This window comes from Macaca thibetana, chromosome 13 (assembly GCF_024542745.1).
Source record: "Macaca thibetana thibetana isolate TM-01 chromosome 13, ASM2454274v1, whole genome shotgun sequence".
Taxonomy (NCBI): Eukaryota; Metazoa; Chordata; class Mammalia; order Primates; family Cercopithecidae; genus Macaca; species Macaca thibetana.
Genome location: NC_065590.1, coordinates 2,135,308 through 2,161,925, shown reverse-complemented (window position 1 = coordinate 2,161,925; position 26,618 = coordinate 2,135,308). Strand labels below are relative to the sequence as shown.

At 49.6% G+C, this 26,618-nt stretch overlaps 1 protein-coding gene across 2 annotated transcripts in view; it reads right to left on the bottom strand.

The window, feature by feature from the left end:
• Positions 1-2,080: 2,080 nt before the first annotated feature.
• CNGA3 (cyclic nucleotide gated channel subunit alpha 3) overlaps positions 2,081-26,618 on the bottom strand; it is an 86,569-nt gene continuing 62,031 nt past the window's right edge. Inside the window, exons 3-8 of one of the 2 annotated variants that reach the window (XM_050755100.1) lie at positions 22,453-22,566; positions 19,912-20,091; positions 16,832-16,885; positions 10,011-10,127; positions 8,797-8,903; positions 2,081-4,810 (exon numbers count right to left, since the gene is read on the bottom strand). In XM_050755100.1, coding sequence (XP_050611057.1) covers positions 3,399-4,810; positions 8,797-8,903; positions 10,011-10,127; positions 16,832-16,885; positions 19,912-20,091; positions 22,453-22,566 — 1,984 coding nt within the window. In that variant the 3' untranslated portion in view covers positions 2,081-3,398. Of the gene's footprint in view, positions 4,811-8,796; positions 8,904-10,010; positions 10,128-10,984; positions 11,718-16,831; positions 16,886-19,911; positions 20,092-22,452; positions 22,567-26,618 lie in introns of those variants that run through there. The other variant, XM_050755101.1, reaches the window with a different exon arrangement.

Sequence of the window (26,618 nt, the reverse complement as noted above, 5' to 3'; positions counted from 1 at the left end):
CCTCGTGATTGTATCAGGCACCCTTGGAAAATCCAGGATAACTTTCCCACCTTAACATCCTTACTGTAACCCCACCCACATGATCAGTTGATATTGACATTATGTTCCCCCAAGGCAATGTAGAGGCTGCTGGATCCTTGGTTCCAGTTTTGAGTGCAAGATCCGCAAACAAGGCTTTGCATCCTGGGGTGGAACGTATCGAATAATCTACATATGTTATCTGGAATTCTTCTGTAAAAAACACGTGTCCTTTCTCCCTCATTTATTTATTTATTCAATCGTTTATTTGTGGCATAGACTCATATACTTTTATACTTTGGGATATAGTCTAATACTAAATTTTTAAGTTTTGTTTTTCAGATGGCTTCAGTTTTGGCCATTGGGAACTCTTTCAGGTTGGTTGCTGTGTCCCTTTGATTTACCTCCATCATTGTTTATGTGTGTGTGTATGTAGAAAGCCCTATTGCCACTTGCCCCCCAACATTGTTTTTTGAGTACTTTCTGGCACTACAAGACACTCCAGGTTCATGGTATGTTTTCCCTGCCTCAGCCCTAGAATCAGCCCTGGTTCCTTTCATTGGAGAAAGATATTTGGAAACCAAGATCTGGGTGCTTGGTGAGCTCTCTGTAATAGGTATCACTGCCAAGGCTTCTTGGTACACAGAGTTAGAAATATATCTATGTATACCAACATATATACACATATATACATACACACACACACACACACACACACACCCCTACAATCATTTCTGCATCTGTCTACCTGGATATAGAAGTAAACATGAGTTCGTTCTAATGTCTGATTCCAATCCAGTACCACAGGGTTCATTCTGATCTTGTGTGGCCTTATTTGTAACTTCTTTTTCTGACTACAATAAATCTGGCTTCCATTTTTTAAAGCATTTATTTATTTATTCAGTCATTCATGCATTCATCCATAGTATAATGTAATTCTGAATTAGTAACCCATATCCCCATGTGAAACAAATTTACAACTAGAGTACAGTATTCATGTCACATCTTTTCGTCTTTAGCCTTAGTTTCTACTCAAAGCACCATTTTTAACATTACTTAGGTCATCATTTTACCCTATGTCCTTCAGTAAAGTTATGTCATATATTTCTAATATAGTTAGATTCACTTGTCGCAATCTGCTTTCCATCCTTGTGTTGCTCACATTCGGGTTGATATTTTAAAATTCCACACATTACAGTTGATTTTTTGTGGTGTACCATTCTATGAGAGTGGACAACGCACAGTCATATACCCACCACCGCACACCATGCAAAACAGTTCCATCACAACTAAGAATTCCCCACTGTGATCTCTGCAATCAGCCTCTACACCTCCCGACAACCCCTGGCAACCGCTGAGCTGTTTTCCATCATTATTGTTTGCCTTTTCCAGAATGTCATACAAATGGAATCTTTTCCCCTTGATCAATTGCTCATTCATTTTCATTCCTGAGTAGGATTTGATTATATGGTTATTGTATAGGTATACCACTGTGTTACTTTTTTCTTTATTTCTTTTCTTTTTTTTAGAGACAGGGTCTTGCTATGTTGCCTAGGCTGTCCTCAAATGCTTGGACTCAAATGATTCTCCCTTCTCAGCCTCCTTAGTAGCTGGGATTATAGGCACACACCACCTCACCTGGCTGTTTATCTATCGATTCACCTATTGAATGATATTATTACTACTTCCAGATTTCTGTTAATAATGATTAAAGCTGCTACCAACATTTATAGACATGTTTTTATGTGCATATAAGTTTCAAATTCTTTTAGGTAAATACCTAGGAGTGTGATTGCTGGATCATACGCTAAAGCGTATGCCTAACTCTATAAAAACTACCAAATTGTCTTCCGAAGCGGCTACACCATACTCCATGCCCACCAGCAATGAATGAGAGTTCTTGTTGATTTGTGTCCTTAATAGCACTTGGCATTGTCACTTTCTTGGAATGTGTGCCCTCTCCCACATCAGCACCTATTCTTTCTACGGAAGCCATTGCCCTAGAAACATACTCTGCGACTGAAACTTCCCTTATGGCAAGAGCTGAAGCAAGAGTCATTCCTATTTTTAAATCCAGGTCTTTATTTTGCCTGTGCAAATACGAATGCAGGCATAACTAATAGTTAAGGCTTTTAAAATATATACATTTTGAGGAGGAAAAGAGGAGAGAGAAAGAGGAAGAAAGAAGTAAGAAGAAAAAAAAAGGAAAGAAAGAAGACTCATCTTTGGGTAATTTGCAACATATTACATAAGGATGGAATATTGAGGTCATAATTTGCAATCACAGAACTCAAAAATATAAATCTGTTATAAAATGTTAATGATAATTATATTTACTGGGATTGGTTTTTTTTAAAAAAAGCTAATTTCTGCAATCTGTGAGCTTTCGGTGAGCCAAAAGCTTTGCCCTGGGATGCAATTCCAAGGGATCTTGAGGCTTCCTCTTCGTGGGTGAAGGGGCAGTTTGCAAAGATACATGCCTAATGGTCTCATCTTCTAAAACTCTTAGTTGTCGGCTTTTTTGGTTTAGGACACCACTCCAGCCTTCAATCTAAAAGGCTCTCCCTGTACGTTGCTCTCCTCCTTGAGTTAGAATAGGTCACCCAGGGCCTTGACTCAAGAATGGAGGATAGGCGCTGTCTCTGAATCTCTTTGGCAAGTGAGGAGGAGGGGATGTCTCTTCTCCTGAGATGCTCTTTTCTGTAAAACAGACGCTGGTTTCACCGTGGCTGGATGGCAGGGAGTCTGGATTTGCTTCACAGATTGGAAGTGACCTCACATGGGGCAGCCTCTTTCCATCCTACAGAACTTCTACTTGCCATAGCACTCCCAAAGGCCAGGGTTTCCAGGGCCCCAAAGAGCACACGAGGTGATACCAGAGTCAGAAATATGCCTCAAACTGTCTTGTGTAAGTCTGAATTTGAGTCACTACATTGTACCTTCAGCTTTCTGTTATATACCCATTATCAGGTGGTGGTGGAGTGAAGTTGGGGAGGAGAAAGGTGACTAAAGAATCTTTCATTTATAAGAAAATTAGATTAAAAAGCCTAAAAACGCCTTGCAGATTCCATAAAAAAGTAGTGAGAGTCCTGTGTGCACACTTTCCTGTACTTGGACCGGGGATACTTTGCACTTTGCAAAGCCCTGCCTGGTGCAGTGTTTCACGCGGACCTCACAGTCAAACCTGGCACTTCACTGGGACTGAGACAAATGTCCCGTTTTCTAGGTGAAGAAACAGGCTCTCTTGGGCAGTCACACAGCTTTTAAAGGGTGAACAGAGCTGGAGTTAAGCTCTGACCAAGTTCCACGCCACACAGCTGCGGCCACATAGCGCCGCCCTGACAGTCGACCCCGTGAAGCAGAAGACAGAGGCTGCATCTTCACTGTTGCTTGTCCTCTGTTTTTGTAGCATCCCCGGGGACGTCCCCATCGGCCAGGGGGTTGTCCCCACCACCCTTCACCTGGCTCTCCAGTTGGCTGAGACGCTGCTTCATCTTCATCTGGGTGGCGTTGTACTCAGCCAGGAGGCGTGCAAACCTCGTCTGCAGGGTGTCCAGGGAGGACCCCAGCTGCTCCACCTTCTCCTCAAGGTCCTTGGGGTCCGCCCCCGCCCTGGCCAGCTCCTCATCAATCAGGTTGTCCTTCATCAGGATCTGCCGTCCTTTCTCCTCCAGGGCCTTCTTGGCTTCGGGGTACTCGGTGAGGGCCTCCATGAGATCGTCCTTGGAGAGGCAAAACAGGTCTGAGTAGCCGATGCTGCGGATGTTGGCCGTCCTGCGGTTCCCCGATTTGCTCCCCTTGATGTTCAGGATGCTGATCTCCCCGAAGTAGCTGCCATCGCTGAGGACCACGAACTGGGTGACCCCATCATCGGCCACCACGGCCAGCTTGCCCTCATTGATGATGTACATCTCCTTCCCAATGTCTCCCTTCTTGCAGATATAATCCCCAGGGCTGAACACAGTGGGCCGCAGCTTTAGCACCAGCTCCACCAGCAGCCCCGCTTCACAGTCCTGGAAGATGCGAACCTTCTTCAGCGTGTCCAGGTGCACGTTGATGGCGATCTCGGCCTTCAGCTTGTCTGGGAGGCTCTTCAGCACCTCCTTCTCATCCACCGTCTTCTTGTTGGCCCACAGGTAGTCAAACCACCGGATAACCCGCGTCTCCAAGTCCTTGGTCACCTTGCGGAACTGCATGTACTGCTTGATGGAGTCAATCTTGGCCTGGAACTCTGCCCGCGAGGCGTTCATATTCGAGATCATGGAGCCCACATTGCCCACAATGGTGGCAAAAATCAGAACGCCCACCAAGAAGTCTATGACCACAAAGAGATACTCCTCGTCTTTCACAGGGGGTGGGGTCTCACCGATGGTGGTAAGGGTCAAGGTGGACCAGTAGAGGCTGTAAATGTACTTCCTGGAGAGGCGCCCATGCTCTGGGATTGAGATGTTTGGGTAGACCCAGGAGTCTGTCCCAAAACCAATGAACTTGGAAATAGCAAAGTAGATGCAGGCATTCCAGTGGATGATGACGAGAATGTACAAGACCAAGTTCCCAATCCTGAATATATTGGGGTAGTTGGTCCTCGTCTCTGTGCGGTCAAAGAATTCAAAGAGCCGGGAAAACTTCAGTAGGCGGTTGAACCTCAGTTCTGGGTAGTTCATGCCCACCTTTAAGTAAGCCAGGTCGGTGGGGACCAGGGATAACACATCCAGCTTGAATTGCATGGTCGTCTTGTAATGCTGCCACAGCCTGTTGGTATCACTGACCATTAAGCCTTGCTCAAGAAAACCTAAAGAAGAAGATGGAGGTCACTCGGGCATCACAGAGGCCGACTTTTTTGACCACAGTACAAAGAAACATCTTTTACCTCATGGCTACAGGATATGCAGTGATACATATATAATAGAAATTATTTCAAAACCAACACTTACCATGACTATAGGAAATGCACTCTGATATTTTCTGTTCTATGAGGTTCTATCTCTTCTATTGAATTTTTTTAAAACATAGGTCGATTGAGTAAATTTAAGTATAAATGAGGTATTAGATGATAACAAGGAATGACTATTAAATTTTAAAAGATAAAAGGAAATTATGTACATATTTTAAAAAAGGATCCTTTAAAATTAGAGATACATGCTGTAAATCAAAAACTGATGGTGGGCCAGGTGCCGTGGCTCATGCCTATAATCCCAGTACTTTGAGAGGCTGAGGCGGGTGGATCACCTGAGGTCAGAGGTTCGAGATCAGCCTGGGCAACATGGTGAAACCCTGTCTCTACTAAAAATACAAAAATTAGCCAGATGTGGTGGTGCACCCCTGTAATCCCAGCTACTCGGGAAGCTGAGGCATGAGAACCACTTGAACCCAGGAGGCAGAGGGTGCAGTGAGCCAAGATCGCACTACTGCACTCCAGCCTGGGCAACGGAGTGAGACTCTGAGTGTTAAAAAAAAAAAAAGAAAAGTGATGGAGGCGATCTCAATTGATTTAGAGGTTTATTTTACCAAGGTTGAAAGTACACCTAGGAGAAAGAAACACAAGTCACAGCAGGATCTGTGGCCTGTGCTTTTTCCAAAGAGGATTTTGAGGATGTCAATACTTAAAGGGGACAGAGCAGGCAGCAGGCAGGACAGGAAAGAAGAAAGAAAAGAAAGGGTGGGTAGGCAATGAGGCCAGTAGTTACATTCTTGTGAGGCTTTGATTAGCACTCAGTGAATCTACATGTGAAAAGAGGGGAGAGGAGGAAAAGTACATTATGCAAACTACATTTTACATAAGATAAAGTAAGCATGTGAAATTACAGCTATCTGTTTGGGAAGAAAAGGAAGGCAGCTTTTGCATGACTCAGTTCCCAAGCGTAACTCTTCCCTTTGGCACAGTGAGTTTGACTTCCCCAGATATTCTATTTTCTATTCAAAACACTAAAGTGCTTACTGCCTGGGGTTTGCTTACACCAGCCAAGAAAAGGGTGGAAGAAACAAAAAAGCAAAAACAAAAACAGGAAAATGAAACAAGAAAAGGGTGGATGAAACAAAAAAGCAAAAACAAAAACAGGAAAATGAAGCAAGAAAAGGGTGGAGGAAACAAAAAAGCAAAAACAAAAACAGGAAAATGAAACAAGAAAAGGGTGGATGAAACAAGAAAAGGAGCAGATGAAACAAGATGGGCAGAATGTTGATAACAGCTGGAGCTGGGTGAGGGTACATGGGGATTCATAACACTATTCTCTCTGCTTTTGCATACATTTGAAAATATTAATAATAAAAATTTAAAAAACACAGGCCATGGCCTCCCAAAGTGATTTCACCAGTCAGCAATGGGGCACAACCTGCCTTTTGAAAACACCTCGCAGGAACACAGCTGTCCTTGGTTGCACGCGACTGTTACCCAAGGGGCTTTAAAAACATATGAAGTTCGGGATCCACCCCCAAAGAATCTGACTGGTCTGGAGATGGGGTGGACACCTAGAGCCAGGGGCATTATAATGGGTGAAATCAATTAAGGAGGCCACGACCCACATTCTTTTTTGTTTTTTACATTTTCAAACATGCACAAAAGTAGAGAGAATGATAGAATTAGTCCTTTTAAAGTTGTGGTGAGCATCAGTATTTCCCCGAGGGCTGTGTGAAACGCAGAGTGCCAGCCTGCAACCCAGAGTTGGCTCCTGGAAGTTGGGGGCAAGTCCAGCAAGTTCCAGGTGATGCTAGGGCTGCGGGTCCAGGCCACTGAGGCTAGACTGGGGTAGGACGTCCCACTCTGCTCAATCTGAAAATCTAGTGTGCCGTCACAACGAAGAACACCCTGCCTCCCAGCCCCTAGTTCTTCTTAGCATTATTTGTTATACATGAGTTACTGAGGGCCTCGATCATTACGTAGCCTCCTGTGCCTCCAGCCTCCTCCCCACTTCTTTAAGATGTCTTCTCACAATTCTAATGATGTTTTCCTTGGGGTGTGATTCCTGTGCCTCCCTCTCTCCCAGCTTCCTGCTGAATCTTGAGTTGCTTAGGATACTACCCAAGCACAAGAAGGTATAGGGTTAATGTCTGAGTCAGGGTGTCTCATCCCACTGAAGCTGGGCTGAGACCAGGGAACATCAGCCCAACGGGCCACTTACAGAGCTCGTGTGTCTATGGAGTTTAACATGACTGCAGTAGGGGAGCAGATGGCCAGGGCTGGCTAGGTCACCCATGCCAGCCTCAGCCTGTGTATCCGAGGTCTTCTAAGTTATGATGCTAGGCACCAGTGTGGAAGCAAACGGTGGACCAGTCTGGCATGGCTGGGCAGTGACTGTGGACTTTGGACAAGTCACTTGGTGTCTCTGACATTGGTTTCTAAATCAGCAAGATGGGAGGTGATCGTGCCTGTGCTTCTTGTCTCATGCGGTGGTTCTAATGAAGATGCCAGACACGCTTGAAATATTTTGTACATGGAGCCACACAGAGGTTGGCTACTGTGATCTGCTGGTCTTTGCATCAACAGCTATAGCATAGCATTTTATTTTATTTTATTTTATTTTATTTATTTTATTTTATTTATTTTATTATTTTTTGAGACAAGGTCTTGTTCTGTAACCCGAGGCCATGACTCCCTTTAGTCTTGACCTCCTGGACTCAAGCAATCCTCTCACCTCAGCCTCCTGAGGCACACACCAGCACGCCCAGCTAAGTTTTTCTTTTTGTAGAGACAAGGTCTTGCTATGTTGCCCTGGCTAGTCTGGAACACCTGGCCTCAAATGACCCTTCTATCTTGGCCTCTCAGAGTGCTGCGATTACAGGTGCCTGCACCCATGCCTGGCCTGGCACAGTTTTTAGTTCAAAAATCTTGGAAACAGGGCCTCTACCAGCTAAGGCAATGTCTTTGTGCAGATTAGAAAAAGACGTCCCAAGCGCACACAGTTCAGCACCTAAGAAATGTGAGGGGTGAGTATCCTTTCCCATCCCCAACCAGAGATGATTTGAAGGAAGTCCTCATTCACCAGGGCCCTATTTCAGATTTTCATTCTCCACATGTTAAAACTCCTCTGAAAGCCACGGAGTAACATGTCCTGGATCCTCTGACTGTCTGAGAAGAGAAACTCCAAGATTGCCTGAGCTCTCCTTCCTGCTCACCCCAGTGTCGAGTAGTGAGAGCTGGAGAGGTCCTTCGAGATTGCAGTTCGGCCTATTTCTTTTTTTTTTTTTTTTTTGACAGAGTGTTGCTGTGTCGCCCGGGTTGGAGTGCAGTGGCATGATCTCCACTCACTGCAACCTCTACCTCCCGGAGTTCAAGCGATTCTCCTGCCTCAGCCTCTCAAGTAGCTGGGATTACAGGCACATGCCAGCAGGCCCAGCTAATTTTTTGTATTTTTAGTAGAGATGGAGTTTCACCATGCTGGCCAGGCTGGTCTTGAACTCCCGACCTCCAGTAATCTGCCCACCTTGGCCTCCCAAAGTCCTGAGATTACAGACGTGAGCCACTGCGCCTGGCCCAGCCTGCTTATTTCAGAGGTGACAAAAAGAAGGCCCAGAGAGACAGCCTGACTTGCTCAAGGTTACACAGCTTGTTGGAAGGGCAGAGCCCAGAGCTTAGGTGTCCTGACTTCTGCTCAGTGTCCTGTCCAAGGGTTCCGTGTAGAGGGGCTTGAGGCCGCACCACCTACCCTCATGGTCGTAGGTCCCCAGACCTCCCTGGCCTCTCATGGTCAAAGGTCGGCAATGTCCCATCCACTGTGCTGGGTCTCCCGGAACATGCCTGTGGGCGCCATGGTCCCCTCCCCAGGCCTGGGGCACACTCACCTGTCCGAGCTCGCACGAGCGCATCCAAGGCATACAGGACATCTGCCGAGTAGTCCAGGAGCAGCCACAGCATCAGGTACTCGGACTGCAGCTCATCAAAGCAGGCCCTAAAGACGCCAATTGGGAGATGGATGGCTGTGCGTGTTACTGGAGCATGGGCCACCCGTGTGTGGGCACCGGCTCTGTGCTGAAGACGCTGGATCATGTCATCTGGGAATGGCCCTGCCTGCGGTGTCACTACCTCAGCATAATCACCCAAGCTTCCGATGAGGCACCACTGTCTCTGAGAAGCTTTTCTGTCCCACAGTCACAGAACTCCTGAGAAGAGCTAAGACTGACCCCAAAGAGCGGCCGCATTGCGTCTCAGCAGAGCTACAAGATCCTAGGAGGTACTGTTTTCCAGGCCTCACTGGCAGAGTCACGTAAAGGGGCTACGGACCTGCCCTTTCTGGGGTCAAATTTCAACAAAAAATAAGAGAATGTCTGAGAGATTAATAATGGAACAGGCAGTAAATATTTTCTACCTTCTCCATCTTTCTGCTGTTTCCCACACAGGCAGCACCCCCAGCTCTTCTCCTAGCCTCACAGACACAGCAGCCTGCCCCTGCCGCCCCCCTGCAGCTTGCTCAGCACCCCAAAGCCTCCTGCCATATATATATACACACATATATGTATTAGCCGGGCGTGGTGGCTCATGTATGTAGTCACAGCTACTCGGGAGGCTGACGCAGGAGAATCGCTTTAACCCGGGAGGCGGAGGTTGCAGTTAGCTGAGATTGCGCCACTGAACTCCAGCCTGGGTGACAGAGTAAGACTGTGTCTCAACAAAAAAAAAAAAAAAAAAAAAAAAAAAAAAGTAGCAGCTTGTCCCTGCCTCCCTACCCTGCAACACATTCAGAACCACCCACTTATCCCTCCAAAGAGAAGCAAACGCCCCTGCATCCTCCTCGTACAACTCACTTGAGGGGACCCCACAGTGCCGGAACCCTGACTGTCCACCTTAAGCTCAGTTCTCCACCCATGCTTCAGAGCACCCTGATGGTCTTCTTGGGGAACCTTCTATTTTTAAAGGGAGAAACTGAGGCACAAGAACTAAGTGGTGGCCGTGAGGGGTCCAGGCCTCAGGCCTCCCGAGTGAGAGTTGGAGCTCTGCCTCCTTGGCCTGGTGTCTGGTTCCCTCCTTTCCGCTGCATCTCCCACCCCCTGCTGCTCACCTGCAAATAAGCAGACACCAGTTATAAAAGACAGGCAGGGCGATGGCGGTCAGCCAGCGGTAGTACAGGTTGCTGGAGGGGTCCACCACGATCGCATCCTTCTTCTTCTTCTTCTTCCTGGAAACCCACACACACACAAACAGCGCACTGTGTTTCAAGACTGTAGCTTTGGAGGGTTTGAGAGACCTAGATTCCCTTAGAGACCCTACGGCCATTTTAGGCTGAAGCCCAAGATGTGGCTGTCCACAACAGGGTCCTCTTAGTTATCAAGGGAGTCACAGGGAGAGTCCCTGTAGGGGAAGACAGGCCGGGAGGTTGGGTAGACTCCAGAGGTCCTTTTCTCCCAGTTCAGTCCCAGGAAGTCACAGTTGACTATAAGGTCATGGTGATGACATTCCCATGTGCCCATGGCAACATCCACACCCTTCAGGATGCTGAGAATGAAAATGCAGCATGGCAATGTCACAGAGGTCTGCTGAAGTCTGGGGAACTTCCAGAAAATGCTGATTCCCAGGGCCCACTCATCTCTTCCAGGGCTGGGCCTGGGAATGTGCATTTAAGCATTGCCTGGATAGTTCTGAGGCAGCTCCTCTCTGGATAGAGTTGGGAAGCCCCACAGTATTCCCTGGAGAACCCTCTCCACCCCCCTCACTGTGTTTGTGCGGACGTGATAAAGGCTGATTTCCAAGGGCTTGCATCGCGCCTCTCCATCAAAAGCCTGGGAATAACCTGTTATGTGGGCCCGCACTGAATGAAAAACATAGCTTAGAGGGCTTAGCTTTTATTCTTAGACTTTCCCGCAGATTCAAGTTTACAGGCTGTACTGGAGACTTCCTTTTCGTTGGGTCCATGTGTCCCCTCTGCCATCCCATGTGACCCACGCTGGCCTAGGCTTGCAGAGTGCTCCCGTGCCCCATCGGAGACCCCAGGGACTTCCTGCCTTCACCGGGATGCTGCGGTGCGAGCTCACTCACCGACGGGGCTTTGGGACGTTCCCAACAGCTCTCATCACCACTGAATCTGGGTGAAAATTTGTGAACATTGTATCTTCCAGTTCCCCAGAGAAACCCTCAGCCTACCCTGTGTAGCCCACTTGTGAGGGCAAACGAAATGCTTCGAGTGGGGGGGTCACATGAGCAGGCTCACAGGGACAGCCCCCCGCTTCCCACCTGAGGCTGCAGACGAGCAACTCTCTTTACTTGTAAGCCCGCCTTGAGTTCTCAGAGCTCGGAGAGGATTCTTTCCGCAAGATGGGGGCTTCACACGGTCTCAGGAGGCATGGTCTGCAGCCTGGGGCCGACTTTTCCTCAGCTCCAAGCACCGCCTCCCCTCCAGGGCCGACGCTAAGGCCCCCTGATAGCGTTGCTCCAAGACACCCAGCCCTGGAGCCCTGCAGGGAGGAGGGGTCAGGCCTGCTGGGACCATGGCACCCGGTCCTTAGAGGCAGCTTCCTTCAGTACTTCCTCTTCTTGTTTTAGGTAGTTTTTTCTCTCTTCTTTTTTTCTCTTCCTTCTTTTCTGCCTTGTTGCTGGTTGACGCCGAGGGACATTAAGCAGTCTTCATATATCAACGACATTACCAAGTGGAAAGGGCGGGCTGCGGAGTGACGGAAAGAGAGCGCGGCGTACGGCGTAGTGGAGAGAGGGCGCGGCTTGCGACATCGTGGAGAGGGGACGTGGCGTGCGCCGTTGTGGAGAGAGGACGTGGCGTGCGGTGTCGTGGAGAGAGGACGTGGCGTGCGCCGTCGTGGAGAGAGGACGTGGCGTGCGTCGTCGTGGAGAGCGGGCGCGGCGTGCGGTGTCGTGGAGGGGGGCGTGGCGTGCGGCTCGTGGGGAGAGGGCGTGGCATGCAGCGTAGTGGAGAAACGGCATGGCGTGCGGCGTCGTGGAGAGGGCGTGGCATGCAGCGTAGTGGAGAAACGGCATGGCGTGCGGCGTCGTGGAGAGGGCGTGGCATGCAGCGTAGTGGAGAAACGGCATGGCGTGCGGCGTAGTGGAGAGGGCGTGGCATGCAGCGTAGTGGAGAAACGGCATGGCGTGCGGCGTTGTGGAGAGGGCGTGGCATGCAGCGTAGTGGAGAAACGGCATGGTGTGTGACGCCGTGGAGAGAGGGCGTGGCGTGCGGCGTCGTGGGGAGGGGGCGTGGCAAGTGGGTACTTCCGGCGCTTTGGGACGGAATGGGGTTATTGATTTGCTATTATTATTCCTGAAGCACGAGGTAAACCACCCCATTGAGCATACACTGAGAAATTAATGGCTCAGTCTAATGTTCTACACTTTCTGATCTATTTTCGTGAGCTCCTGGGAAGTCACAAACAGCCGGAGACTGGAGACGTTTTGAGGTAGGAGGACAGAGACCCGAACCCACACATGGAGGTTGGGAAAGTTACTGGGAGTTTTGGAAATCCCACTCCACGCTCTCTGTTCTGAATGGAAGGGTGGGGCCTGTCCGTTGTTCTTGAAACCTGTCTCTGGATCCGATGAAAACCTGGGCCTTAATGAGAAAGCCAGTGAGCAAAAGGGAACCAAAATTCGAAGAGGCGAGTCTGTGACGCGTGTAGTGGCAAACACATGTCGTTGCAGGCTGGCAAATGTGGCCGGGTTCAGACACGCCTTTAGACTTTGCTTGGCTGCGAGGTGGTTCCGGCAGTGTCCGCAGGACAGTCCTGTGAGCGCAGGGTTTTCTTCAACATATGACTTTACACTGCTCCCTCTTCTTTACTGGGTGTCTTTTAAGGGCTAGGAACTCTTATAAAGTTATCTAATGAATACATGTAACATTTCTTCAAGGCAGGCAGTGATGCCCCATTGAATAGTTGAGGAAACAAAGGTTGCAGAAGGGACAAGGCCTGGAGTCCCCTTTGGGTCCCTCTGATTTCTCTCTTCCACACTCTGAAGGAAGGCATGGGTTGAGAGATAAATTCTGCTAATTAAACACTCATTGAAAAAGATCCATCCACAATTACCTAACACTTCCTATGGAAATAATCGAGGCTGTGTGCAATGTGTGTGGAAAAATAATCACCGCCATTATTCATGACAGTCAAAAAGGGAGAGCCACCGAATCACACCACAGTACAGGCCCATCCTCAATGGTGAATTCTATGTGGCCATTTAAAACGCTGTTTCAGAAGACATGGGCAAACAGCTCTAAGTTAAAAAGCAGACTACAAAGAGTTTATCATAATAGCTGGATCAGTTCTCTATTTCTGCCGGAACAAATTACTGCAAAGTGACGCAACATAAATGTCTTATCTTGCAGATCTGTAGGTCAGAAGTCTGCTGTGGCTCTCACCAGACTAAAATCAAGGTGTTGACAGGGCTGCCATCCCCCAGAGGCTCTAGCGGGGCTCTGATTCCTGCTCATTTGGATCTTGAACAGAATCCAGCTTCTTGCGATTGTGGGGCTGAGGTCCCTGTTTCCCTGCTGGCTGCACCTCTCGAGGCTGTGGCTTCCTTAGCTCCGGTCCCTTTCCTCCATCTTCAAAGCCAGCAGCGATGGGTCGAGTCTCCCTCACACTGTGACTCTCTTCTTCTTCCATTTACTTTTTCCGACCCACTCTTCTGCTTTTAAGGACTCATGTGATTACATTGGGCCCACCCTGATAATCCAGGATAACCTACCTGTGTTAGTCTATTCTCATGCTGCTAATAAAGACATACCCAAGAGTGGGTAATTTATAAAGGAAAGAGGTTTAGACTCACAGTTCCACATGGCTCGGGAGGCCTCACAATCATGGCGGAAGGCAGATGAGGAGCAAAGTCACATCTTTTGTGGTGGCAGGCAAAGAGTCTGTGCAGGGGAACCCCCCTTTATAAAACCATCAGATCTCGTGAGACTTATTCACAGCATGGGGAAGACCTGCCCCCATGATTCAATTACCTCCCACCAGATCTGTCCCACCACACATGGGAATTAGAGGAGCTACAATTCCCATGATGAGATTTGGGTGGGGATACAGCCGAGTCAAATCGTTACCTATCTCAAGGGCCTTGAATTTAATCACATTTACAAAGTCCCCTTTGCCATGTAAGGTAACCTGTTTACAGGTTCTAAGGATTAGGATGGTAGACATCTTTTGAGGGAGATTGTTCTGCCTACCACACAAGCCAATATTTATTGAGCACTTACTATGTACCAGGCACTGTTCTGAGCACTTTACAGAGTAACACATTTAGTCTTCACTCCCACCCTGTAATAAGACACTATTACAATCCTCATTTCATAAGCCAGGAAACAGACACACAGAGAAGTTAGGTAACCGGCTTATATGGTTTGAATCTGTGTTCCTGGCATGGTGGTGGATGTCTCAGGGTTTAGCACCAACCCCTTGGTGCTTTGCTTGAGATAGTGAGTGAGTTCTCTTGAGATCTGGTTGTTTAAAGCACCTACCCCACCTTCCTTCTGCTCCTGCTGTGTAGGACTCCTTGCTCCCGCTTTGCCTTCGCCATGATTGAAAGCTTCCTGAGGCCTCCCCAGAAGCAGAAGCTGCTCTGCTTCCTGCACAGCGTGCAGTACCTCAAGCCAATTAAACCACTTTTCCGATAAATTACCGAGTCTCAGGCGTTTCTTTATAGCAATGTGAGAATGGACTAATACACCCGTCCAAGGTCACAAAGCTCTGAGGCAACTGAGTTGGGAAACAGATGCTCTTAACAACTATATGTATATATAAAACATATTGTATCGATCTCTTTATTCAATATATATGCTTAGGAAGAAGTTGGAAGTGTATTTGTCAACATGTTAAGTGGGGCTATCTCTGAGAATGGAATTCCACGGTTAGCATGAAGTGCGATTTTTGTGTGTGTATGCCCCTGTGTGCTTTTCTTGCTTTCCAAGTTTTCAGCAAGAGTATTTCAATAAAGTGAATTAGAATAAAAGGTGATTAAAATCATTAAATGAAAAGAGCAAGGAAAGTTACCCCTCTGTCCTCCAGGGTGATGTGAACCCCGGTCTCTTTTCAGCCACTGGAGTCTTAACGTCAAGTCACCAGCAGACGGCGCTGCCCTCAAGCTTATTGGGTGAGCTTTGCCCTGCAGTTTAACCAGACCGGACTCAGCTTGCCTTGTGCAAGATTTGTGGCCCTTGATTACGGGCCTTCACCTGTCCTCTGGCTACCAAACTGCCGAGGGCCTAGGAAAGACCCAGCACCATTGGCTACATCCCCAAATCCACCCAGCACTGCCCCAAAAGAACCCTACACAGAGCTGCAAAATGCTGCTGGTTTTGGCTGGGAACAGTTTGATGGGGAAGGGAAAATTATTCAGGACTAAAGAGACCATATGAAAATGACAAAAACGGAGTGGAAGAGTCAGGGAAGGTGTTCATAAATAATTTTCGTGTGTGCCAGTTGTCCTCATTTTGGGACAGTTTCCAGTTTTGTCCCTTGGTCCTTGGCTTCGAAGTGGACCCGTGAAGTGAGCCCATTTATTGAAAGATTGAAGAGCTGGGTGCAGCCCATGCTATCCACCCACATCCTTGCCCACACCCCAGCCCCAGGACAAAGATGTCGAGAAACCCCCAGGACCTCTGTCCATGGTTTCAGTATCTGTAGCCTCTCCCTGCCTGAAAGACTGGGCTGCAAGGGTGTTTAGTGTCAGGTTTGGCTTTAAGTCTAACACAGATCACTATAGCTATTGCTTTGTAGAGAAAATCATCTCATTTTTCTTTATGGATGGTATTTGGTCTCTGGATTTGATGTCCAGATTTATGCAAACAAAAGACATGCTTCCTTCATGGAGAAAATAGAAAAAAGTTCTATCTGAGGAACAAAGAGAGAAATAGCAAGAAAAACCCTTGACACATTTCTCTGTCAGTTGGAAGTCACGAAATCAGCATTTCCCACTGACACTGATATTTTTTCCCTAATCTCCAAGTGAGACTCCCCCTCCCCAATAGTGCCACTCTGTCCCTAATCTGCCACCTTAGTATCTGGTGACGGAAAAAGGAATTACAGCAGGTCACCCTTTCAAGAGGCTATTCTCTGGACATATTTAAATTGCCTTTTTCCACTGCTCTGATTACCCCCCCAAAATTGGCCCAAATTGACCTTAAAACAAGAGCATTTCAGGCCAGGCATGGTGGCTCACGCCTGTAATCCCAGTACTTTGGGAGGCTGAGGCGGGCAGATCATGAGGTCAGGAAATCGAAACCATCCTGGCTAACACGGTGAAACCCCGTCTCTACTAAAAATACAAAACAACTAGCCGGGCACGGTGGCCAGGCGCCCGTAGTCCCAGCTACTCGGGAGACTGAGGCAGGAGAATGGCGTGAACCCGGGAGGCGGAGCTTGCAGTGAGCTGAGATCGCGCCACTGCACTCCAGCCTGGGCGACAGAGCGAGACTCCATCTCAAAAACAAAAAACAAAAAACAAAACAAAACAACAACAACAACAAACAAGGACATTTCACTGGCACTTAAGAGCCTGAGGCTGTAGAATAAGAAAATGCCTTTTCATCATTAAGGAGAATCTCCACTGCTCTGTCAAGGAGCTCCGGTTCTGCACCCTCAGATATATCGGGGTATAGATGCTACAACTTAAAGCATTTATCTGATCCAATTCCTTTGCTTTATAGATGAGAAAAATGAGAGCCAAAGAGATCAGACGACTTCCCCAAGAAGTCACACAGATCTCATCCCTCCCCCACTTCTGTCCTCAGGGATGGAGTTCCAACGAAAGGAACGGGATTCTAAAATATTCTACTGGTGTTCTGGGAGTGGGGAGCTGGAGCACCAAGGAGAGAGGCCAAGCTGGGGCTTCTATGGGGTGGAGGGCACCAGGCTTGGGAAGGGCTCTGCAGGGCGTGTGGGTACTTACTCCTCCTCCTTGTTGTTGCTGGTGTTAGTGTTGCGTTTGGCCAGGGGCCAGGCACTGCGGGGAAGTAGAGAGAATATCAAGGGTCTGAACTTGGTTTCCAGTCCTTGGGGCCATTTCCCCAGGGGATTACCATGGCCCCCCCCCAACCCCCACCCCATCCCACTGCTTCCAGCCTTTGCACTCACAGCTTGAAGAATACGGGGTGGTATTGTCAAGGCCAAAATGCTTTGTGATTGGTTAGCTCAGATAAAAGACTTGGGGGAAGGGAGGGTGAACATGGCTAAACTGAGGCTTCTGAAGAAATGAAGATTCAGCCATTTGACTCCTTCCAGCTTCCCTGCCTCAAATTCCACTCAGTTTCCTTCCTTTCTACCCTGGATGGGGCCACGTGCCAGGCACTGAGAGGGGCACAGAAATGGACCCCACGTGGCCTCTGCCCTCAGCGCTTCCCTGCCTCTTGGGTGGAGGAGGTCTTTCACCTTCTGCCCCGGGATGGACGCAGCCTGCAGCAGCAGCCACAGCGACTTGCTCCCTCAGCTGCAAAGGCCTCTTCCAATTAGCAGGACGAGTAACTGAGCATAGGCAGGATCGTCGCTGTTTCCAGCTTATCCTCCTCCTGTCCTCTCCTACCTCCCCAAATCTTACAACTCCAGGGCCTGACACCCCTGGTCTATGTGAGAATCTGGTTGAAGGTAAGGGCTGGTTTTGCACAAACTGGATATTTATTTAAAGTTGAATTTTGCAGTACTTCACGATGTTCTATAGCAAAAGGTATTATCTCTGACCGCCAGAACCCACTTTCAACATGGCTGGGTTAAAAACGCCAGGTGGTCTCGCAGGGCACTGCAGACCCCTCATAGGAGACCTTGAGAACTGGAGCTTGAGGCAGGTGACACCCCCGCTGACGCCCAGGACACCTCTTCCATGATGCTGGATGTCCAGCCAAATAAATGCTATTTTGATGACCTTAGCTCCTCCTGCCCAAATCTCCCTCTCCCCGTCTAAGATATGGCCGTAACCGCTTATTTCTGGATTGGTTCTGCTCATCTGAAAATCTCCCAGGAACTGGAACGGCCGTGGGATTGTGAAGGAGGGAAGGTTCAGCTCTGTGGGGGTGCAGTGGCTGTGTTCACCACGCCTCTGTGCCCGTAACCCCACAAAGCCAAGCCCACACAGGAGAACTAGGACCTGCCTCTGTATATACTTGGCTTTGCCGTGGAGACTTTGCCTCCAGAAAAATTCAAAATCCTCACCCCTAGGAAGCCTTGCTGGCTGACGGACACTATCCGCTCCATCGCGTCCGTCTGCCTATGCTGACCCTGCCCACGAGTGATCCAACAAGTGTCTGTGAGGTGGGCGGGGCCTGCCCTGGATGTGGTCCTAGCTCAACGCTCCATTCGTCTGGTCCCATCCGGAAACGGACAGAGTCTAACATTAATCTCTAAGGATGTAGGAAGGTAATTTGGTCAATTTAAATAAGGAAGTCTTTGCTTGTCCAAAAGGAATTAGACCGGTCTGGCTGGCTTGCTGAGAAACCTTTGTGTCCCTCCTCCCTCATCCTCTTTCTCCACTTTGTCCTCTTTCTTATCTGTCTGTCTCCTTGTCTTTCTGTCTATGGTGTCCCCCAAGGGTACTGGATGCCCAGTCCTGGGAACCTGGGACCTCCCTGCACTTGTCTGGGCCAGTGCCCAGGCCTTCCCCAGCCTCCTTTCCACAGCCCAGGAAACCCAAGGGTTTGCAGTCCAAGCTCATGTGAAAACTGCCCTTCCCGTCTCAGCCAGGGATTCTCACACCTTTCCCTGGGTCTCCTAAAGCAGTCACTGGTGAGACGTGGCCTTGAACTCTCACATTCCATCTTAAAAATGCCCTTGCTCTTTGCCGTCCCCTGCATCATCTATGACATGCAAATACCCACTGCCACTCCCCACACAAATGTGGAATGAAAATGGATGTTCTGGAAAGATCCATTGGGTTTCCCCCTGAGACTTCATCACCTTCACACCCCAGAGACCCTCATATGCCCATTTGAGAAGCTCCAAACCTGAACCCATCTTCTCCTCACTGACATACAAACAGGTAGCTTTTTCTCTAGCAAATTATATAGGGACTATTCTGCAATCATCATGCTTATTTGATCCCCTTTTCCCACCCCCTAGAAAATAGGTTCTGGGTGAGAATCCACCTGTTTGGGAGGCTGAGGGGAAGTCAACTTCCCCTCCACGTCTTACCTCTCCTCCATTCCAGACAGACCAGTGTCCTAAAGAAACGCTCTACTGTTCAGTGACAATTGATTCAACCTGTGCTGACCCAGGGGTCTCTCTGCAGACCACCTGCTGGGGAGACTTCTCACGAACAAGTCAGGAGGGGAGGCAGCAGCCCTGTGTCTGTGTAAGGGGGTGCCAGTCAGGTTTATCTCCCAGTTAGGGTGGGGGCGATGCACGACGGTGCGCAGAGGCCCCAGTTATGCAGATTTTCCCTCCAGAAAGCAAACACCCTCCCCACCTCACTCTGCTCCCACCATTGTCCCTTCCCCACCTGGTATTTCTCAACCTGATCTGGGACACAGATGGCTCCCCTTGAAAATTCTGACCAACCTGTAGACTCTCGTCCCAGAAAAATGCATGCGTGCCTACACATAAAATTGTGGATACCATTTAGACACCCCCCAAAGCTCCTGCTATAAAAGACCCCACTTTTGAGCAAGATGGGTCATAGTGAGTCTAGGATGCAAGTCCTTTGGTGAAGAGAGATGGGTAAGGCCAGCATCCCCTGATGAGTTTCTGAGAACACGATTTCCAGGGGACCCTAATGGGGGTTCTGTGTAGGATGAGGTGAGTGGTCAAATGAGGCTGGGGGCTCTGGTTCAAGGGTTTTCTCCTCCTGCAAGGCCTCCTGGACTCCGCAGAGGCTGTTAGAGCATGTAATGCTCCCCTAAGAGCAAACACTTTCTTCAAGGAACAGCTCACAGGGATGACGTTCCAGGCCACCTGTGCTGCATCCAAACAGGATGGAGCAAAGCAGAGGCTTCCTGCCTGGCCCCAGCAGGCACAGGAGGCCCCGTCTTCTTTTCCCCTCCTTACCTTCTCCCTCTGTCTGCTGGCTCCTGGCTGCCCACGTTTGCCTGGGTATTGCTTTCTTGGCTGGACACCTCCTTAAGCTCAGCTCCACGGGAACGATCAGGAAAAGGGTCCAGTCCCTGGTCGTGGTGGTGCACGTGCCTGACAGCCCACCTGCGCAGCCAGAAGATGAGGCGCGAGAGCCTGGAAGGCGACACAGGCACTGAGCCAGACGGAGAGGAAAAGCCCCCCACACCTCCAACCCCCAGTCCTTCCCTCTCTCTCTCTCTGCCTCGAGGGGTGGGGCAGAAGCAGTGATGGCCGGCAGGGCGTGGGTGCTGGGGGCCCTGTGGTCTTCGTTTGCATCTCCGTCCCATGGGGAGCGTGTATCCCCTTCTCCCTCCAGCCTGCAGTCAGGGGCAGGCTTCCCCAGAAAGGGACACTCTATTACCATTTGTCCTTGTAGCACTTGGACTCTGCCTAAGGCATGATCCTTCAAACGGGCAATTAGCTCACTCCTTTTGCCCAGTGGAGAGCTCTTTGTAATGACTGCCAAGCCCAGGAAGAGTAAAGCAATGCGGGTTTCAAACGAGGACAACATCGAGAGCAAGGTTATTTATTTATTTATTTAGAAGTTCCTGAGATCTGATAGAGCAAGGCTTAAAGGAACAGGCATCCAGGCACAGCCTGGAGTCTTTTCCAAGCTTTTATCTTATTGGTGTGTTCTTGTACAAACTAGAGTTTTCTCCCCAGGCCTGGGAGGTTCCTCTGCAACTTGCCCTGGGCCCCCTCCCGGAGCCGGCCCTGCCTGGAGCTTGCAGTAACAACACCTGCGACCGTAGTACCGGCCCCCAGAGCTCATCTGAGTCGCACGGGCCTGAGAGGTGCCTTCCCTCCACCCTGCCTGCTGCTGCTGGTGTCTCTGCCAGAGGGGAACAGCGGGTGACAGGCCCGGAGACTCCATTCTGTTTCTCAGCTTCTGGTTTCCCTGATTTGCCAAATCCCTGATTTGGCATCTGCAGTGCCCTCCCCTGGACGGGGTGTCCCCAGCCAGAGTCAGTACTGAACAACCTGGAACTAAGCCACGAATTGTCACATACCTTGACCCTAATCACACACTTATGACCTTAGCCTAAGGGAATACACTGACTAAGAAAATATCCCAGTAGGCAGATGCTTACAGCTGCTGCCGCAGACGTATTTGGAGGTATCTGCCCAGCCCAGCCTCTCTGCTGCAGATAATTCCTGCACCCACACCCTTCCTCTGCCGAGAGGGTGGAACAAAGGTCATACTCCCTCCTCCAGCCTCAGACAATGGGACTAGGACAGACAACGGATGCACAGAGAGCCACTCAGGCCTCTGAACTGAGAGCCACTTGAAGACGGGGTCGGGTGTTTCAACTCATGGTCACATGAGAAAGGCTGTTTTCAGCCTTGTGCCGGCTGATATGGGAACAGAAAGAGCCAGAACGGAGGGGACATGCAGAAAGAAGCACAAAGACCATGAAACTCCATGAGAAAATGGGAGGGGGAAGGTGGCTACCTCCTCAGGTCCCCTTCTGCGAGCCCCACGGGCTCTGTTTCCCTGAGATAGCTTGCGTTGCTAGCTTACAACACACCCTGTGTCAGCCCTGCAGAGCTGACTTACAGGTGTTCTCTTTTTCCCTTTATGAACAAAGAACCTTAAGACAGCTGTTTATTAGTAAAATGCGAACACTGAACATCACTTACATGCCCGCTACAATGGACTAGTTAATAAACAACGGTGGAGCAGTAGCCTTCATAATGAAAAGCATGAAGAATAAATAGATAATGTGAATTTCTTTTGCGATAATATGAAGTAAAAAGTGTAGAACATATGACTATGCAGAACTCTGGCGTTGGAAAAAACCACGTGGTGGAGGGAAATAATGAGCCTGGTGTTTGCCGGGCACCTGCCGTGAGTCGGTGCTTGGCTCTGAAGCAGCTTTCAAGCCACCTGTGGGGTAGGCACTGTTAGATGCATTTTTAGAGGAGACTTGAAAGGGCGAAATGACTTCCTCAGGATGGGGCAGCTGTTGAAGCTGGAGTACGGATGTTATCAGAGGGAGGCAGAGCTTGGAGTCTTACTAATCTTGCAAACAAATGCTTTTGCAGGGACACCTGCCCTGGGGTCCAGACGAGCACTCGGGAGACCCTGCCAGCGCTATTTCAGACCTCATCGCCATCACCCTCAGCACACCACCGCGTCCACCGAATCCAAGCTCTCCCACGGCTGGCTGCTCTTACCACCTTCTCCGGTTGGCTTTTGCTCTGAAATCTTCCAAACCTGAGCAAGCACCTCAATGTCAGTTTTCATTAAGCAATTTCAGATAAAGGCAGTTTTCCTTAGACTTTTCTGAACTCAGAACAGCTGACCCAAGAGGAAATGACTCACTGAGAGTTTTCAGGCTGCTCTGCTCCTGACCCTTTCTTTTCCAGATCTTCAGCTCCACCCCCATCTAGCCCTTCTTCTGAAGAGGTCACTACCTTCTTTCTGCCACAGCGTCCCCCAGGCCAAGGTAGGGACTGAAGCCGGTCGGTTACCTGGCAAGCTCCTGGCCGGTGAAGGAGCCCTGCCCGGACTCAGCCAGTCCTCTGGTCTCCACGGTGATCCCCGGCTGCAGCGCTGACGATGTCTCCTCGCCTGGCGAGTGGGCTCTAGGAAATCAGATATGCAGCAAGCGGGATTGATTTCAAGCCCATCCGCCTCCTGGACACAGCCAGGAGTGAGACGGTCAGATGTTCTGCTTAACAGAGAAAGCCGCCCTCAGAGATCCTCATCCCAGGGGCTCCCCACTTCCCTTTGCCTCCTGCAGATGGATTCTGGCTTTTGGTATAAACGTGGCCTTTCCTTTACAGCAAGGAAGGCAGCTACTGTCCAGGGCTAGGTGAAGGGATGGGGAGGTGGCAGTACATGATGGCCTGGCCCTCATCAAAGCACTGGGTGGGGAGAGGTCCCGGGGCTTTGCCATTTCAAGCCAAAGCAGCTGCTTCCATAAAATGACTCCAGAACGAGGATTTTGGTTCCAACGCTTCTCGCCTACTGAATTTCATCTTCTGAGGCCAGATTGAATACCCGCTCTTTAGGGGTCTTCCTGAGCCTCCCTTCCTACTGCGTGTGCTGCAGCCACACTGCCTAGGCAGTTGTTTGTGGGCTTGTCTGGCAGCCTTCCTGGGAACCCACTGGTTAACACGAAGGCCCTGGAATATTGCGCAGAACTGGCCTAGCCCTCTACACGCAGTTCAAATAATTTGTACAGTGCTTTCAAATGGGACTCCACTTCCCCTAGTCCCTTTTGCCAAACACTAGGCTCTCTCTCCTGCAAGGCAGAGGTAAGGTGTGGTGACCCCCTTGTGCAATCCATTGTGGAAAGTGTGATCCCGGAAAGGACAGGTGCCCGAAACTCAGTACAAGCACCAGTCACACCAGCGGAGTCTGGTTGAATTGCCTGGAAAAAAACTAGGAATGTGTCTGGGAATATTTGCCTTTCTTTTAAACCCCCTTGGGCTGAAGTTTGATCAGCCTGATTAAAAGGCAGCCAGGCATTAGCCTCTAGGGATTTGCACTTCAGTCTATGAATCTTGAGGAGCCCAGGCAAGACAAATTAATTCTATCACGTGACCTGTTCCAACCTCATTAGCCTTCTTAACAAGGAGGCAAGAATTAACACCAGGGAAAAGCTTCATTCTCTCCCTGGTGATTGATTAGAAGTCAGAGTCCTTGAATCCCGGTGGCCGGGCTGCTGCTTCTCCTACAGATTCCTCCCTGCCTTCTCCAGCAGCAGGGAGTTCACTCCTGTGCCCCGGTCTGTCTGGGCCGTCTCTTGACTGTCCCACCTGCCCACAGATTCTTCCCTCCCTCGGCCTCCCCACATTGAGGCTATGGTCTCTGCTGGAACCACAGGGAGTCGGGTAGCTTGATCTTCTACCTTCAATGACCAGAACCTGTGCGACTTGTGGGTTTGCAGGCCAGAACCCCCAGCTTACCCAGCCATTCCTCCTTGTGGTCAAGTCCCTTCCTTGTCATGGTCCTTCTCCCATGAGCAAGTTCCTGGGGTCTTGCTTGACTGGGCAGGGAGACTGAGGCCACCCTGCTGTGACTGGAACCCACTCTGGGAAGCCCTTTGTTGCTTTGTGTGTTTTGGGTGGTTTTTGATGGTCACCAGCTACCATCAGCGAAAACCCAAAGCAGTCCTGTAACACGGGCTGCTGCCAGCCAGAGGACCCCGGCTTGTGCATGTGCAACTGATTTTTTTGGAATTAAGTACTGGACCTTCCCATTGATCCAAGTCTCTCGATGTGTTGGAAGCCTTGGTATGCAGGGAACACACTCACCTTTCCTTCCAACACCATTCTACTCACAAACACAATACACAAACTACATGCCATTGAGTGGCTCTTTACTGTATGCCAGCCACGTACATTTTATCATTGCATCCACACAACAACCCTGTGAGAGAGGAAATGGAAATTCAGAAAGGTTAGGCAACTTCACTGAGGTCCCACAGCCAGGTGGTACAGCCGAGATTCCAATGTTATTCCATCCCATTTCAAAACCTGCTGTCATCCATGCCATGAAGCTGCCCTATATTTTCATATATGGCACAGAAGAAAATGAAATTAAAAGGATGGCTGAGGACTGCGCCCCGTGGCGTGCCACTAGAGACATTGCTCTAATCCATACAGCTGCACCATAGGCATGGCTCTTTATTTTCAAACCATCTGATTGAATTCTCCCCTTATACGCATAAGAAACCTGCTCTCGTCTCATTTGCGTGCACGTGAAAGACCCTGTCAGAGGCCCTGCTGCAGTCCAGAAGCTACGATTCCCTTTCCCTCTTCATATTCTGTATACTATAAAGGTAGGATGCATGTTCCAATGCACCTAGGTTGGTTGCAGGAGGAGATGGCAGAGGTCCTTGGATTCGAGCAGATGGCATGGGGGTGGTGGTGTGGCAGCAGACAGCTGGGCGGGGGCCCTGTCACAGCCTGTGTGCCTGGAAGATCTGGAGGCAATCCCAAGGATGGAGGTGTTCTGCTGCCACCAGCAGCTCCTCAGGGAGCTCTAGGCACCAAGCAGTCGGCCCAGCGTTTTAGCGTAGTCTGGTTCCTGCTAATTGCATGAGGGCACATCCTGAGACCAGATTTATTTGCATTTGCGGCAAAGGAATTGGATGACATCAGAGCTGGTGGGTGGGTGAGGAGGGCAAAACCCACCCAGGATTGCAAAGCAGACCTGCAACCAGCAGCAGTGAGAGCTGCTGCATGTGGACGGGATCTATGATGCCCACTCAGGGGGAGGAGGCAGAGTGGAAAGGTGTCAGGTCCTGGTTGGAGTCTCTGCTCCAGCACCTGCAGGCTGAGTGTTCTGTTGACTGGTCACTGACTCTCTCTGGGCTTAAGTTTCCTGATCTTCACAAAGCAAATAAAGCGAAAGTTGGCAATTTCATGTGGATTTCAGTGACCAGAAAGGCACAACTGTCCGTGAAGAACAGGGAGAGCCTTACATGATGCAAGCTCCAGGGGCCTGATGGGGGTGCCCATTTCTTCCCTATGCCTTGCCCCACTTCCTTTTTTTTTTTTTTTTTTTTTTTTTTTGAGACATTGAGACGGAGTCTCACTCTGTCGCCCAGGCTGGAGTGCAGTGACCAGATCTCAGCTCATTGCAAGCTCTGCCTCCCGGGTTTATGCCATTCTCCTGCCTCAACCTCCCGAGTAGCTGGGACTACAGGTGCCCGCCACCTCGCCTGGCTAGTTTTTTGTTTTTTTGTATTTTTTAGTAGAGATGGGGTTTCACCATGTTAGCCAGGATGGTCTCGATCTCCTGACCTCGTAATCCGCCCGTCTCGGCCTCCCAAAGTGCTGGGATTACAGGCTTGAGCCACTGCGCCCGGCCGCCCCACTTCCTTCTCAATGCCTGAAATTCTGTTAGATCAATGTCTTTCTTTTAGCTCCAGAGCTCTACCTATGTTAAATGCCTGGGGGTGTTTACATAGTAAACCTCATTAATTACTTCTCCCAGAAACTGATTTTACCAGGCAGATGGAGGGGAGGTGGGAAGAGAGGAGAGGAACTGATGTCTGAAATGACATTTGGAGTCCCCAAGGACACACAGGTACCAAAAAAAGGGAGATACTTTGGCAACTAATGCAAGAATGGTAACTAGAGTCTCCCTGGGAAATGAGAGTCTTGGGGCCAGGCTCTGTCCTGCCTGTGGCTGGTGGAAGGGCCTGGGGCAGTGGCTTGACAGGACCTCAGTCTCTGTAAAATGAACAGACCAGGCCAGGACAACCCTGGAGCTTCCCTCCCACGTGTGGGTGGCTATTCTAAGATCCCACGTGGGGACGATACTTTCCAAGGAAGAGGCCCCCCTGACGTTGGTAGTTGTCAAGAACAAGAACAACTAGTAGAATGGAGAGAGCTGCTTTGAAAGACAACATAATTTTCACCTTGTAATGCTCAAGTTCTACGTTTATTTGCACAGAGGAATTAATGTTGGTAAGGTGAAGGTTTCTTGTCACTGGGCGAGGACAGGGGCTCCCACGAGAACTGGAACTGGAAATTAACTTTGCACGTGGTGAAGCATCTGATGTTTTCCAGCAAGATGGGTTTGGGGACGTGAGAGTAAACAGAGGTGGCCTTTCAGCACAAGGATGGGGAATATGACACTTGAGTTTCCCCCTTCTCAAGCCCTGAGGAACTTGAATGAT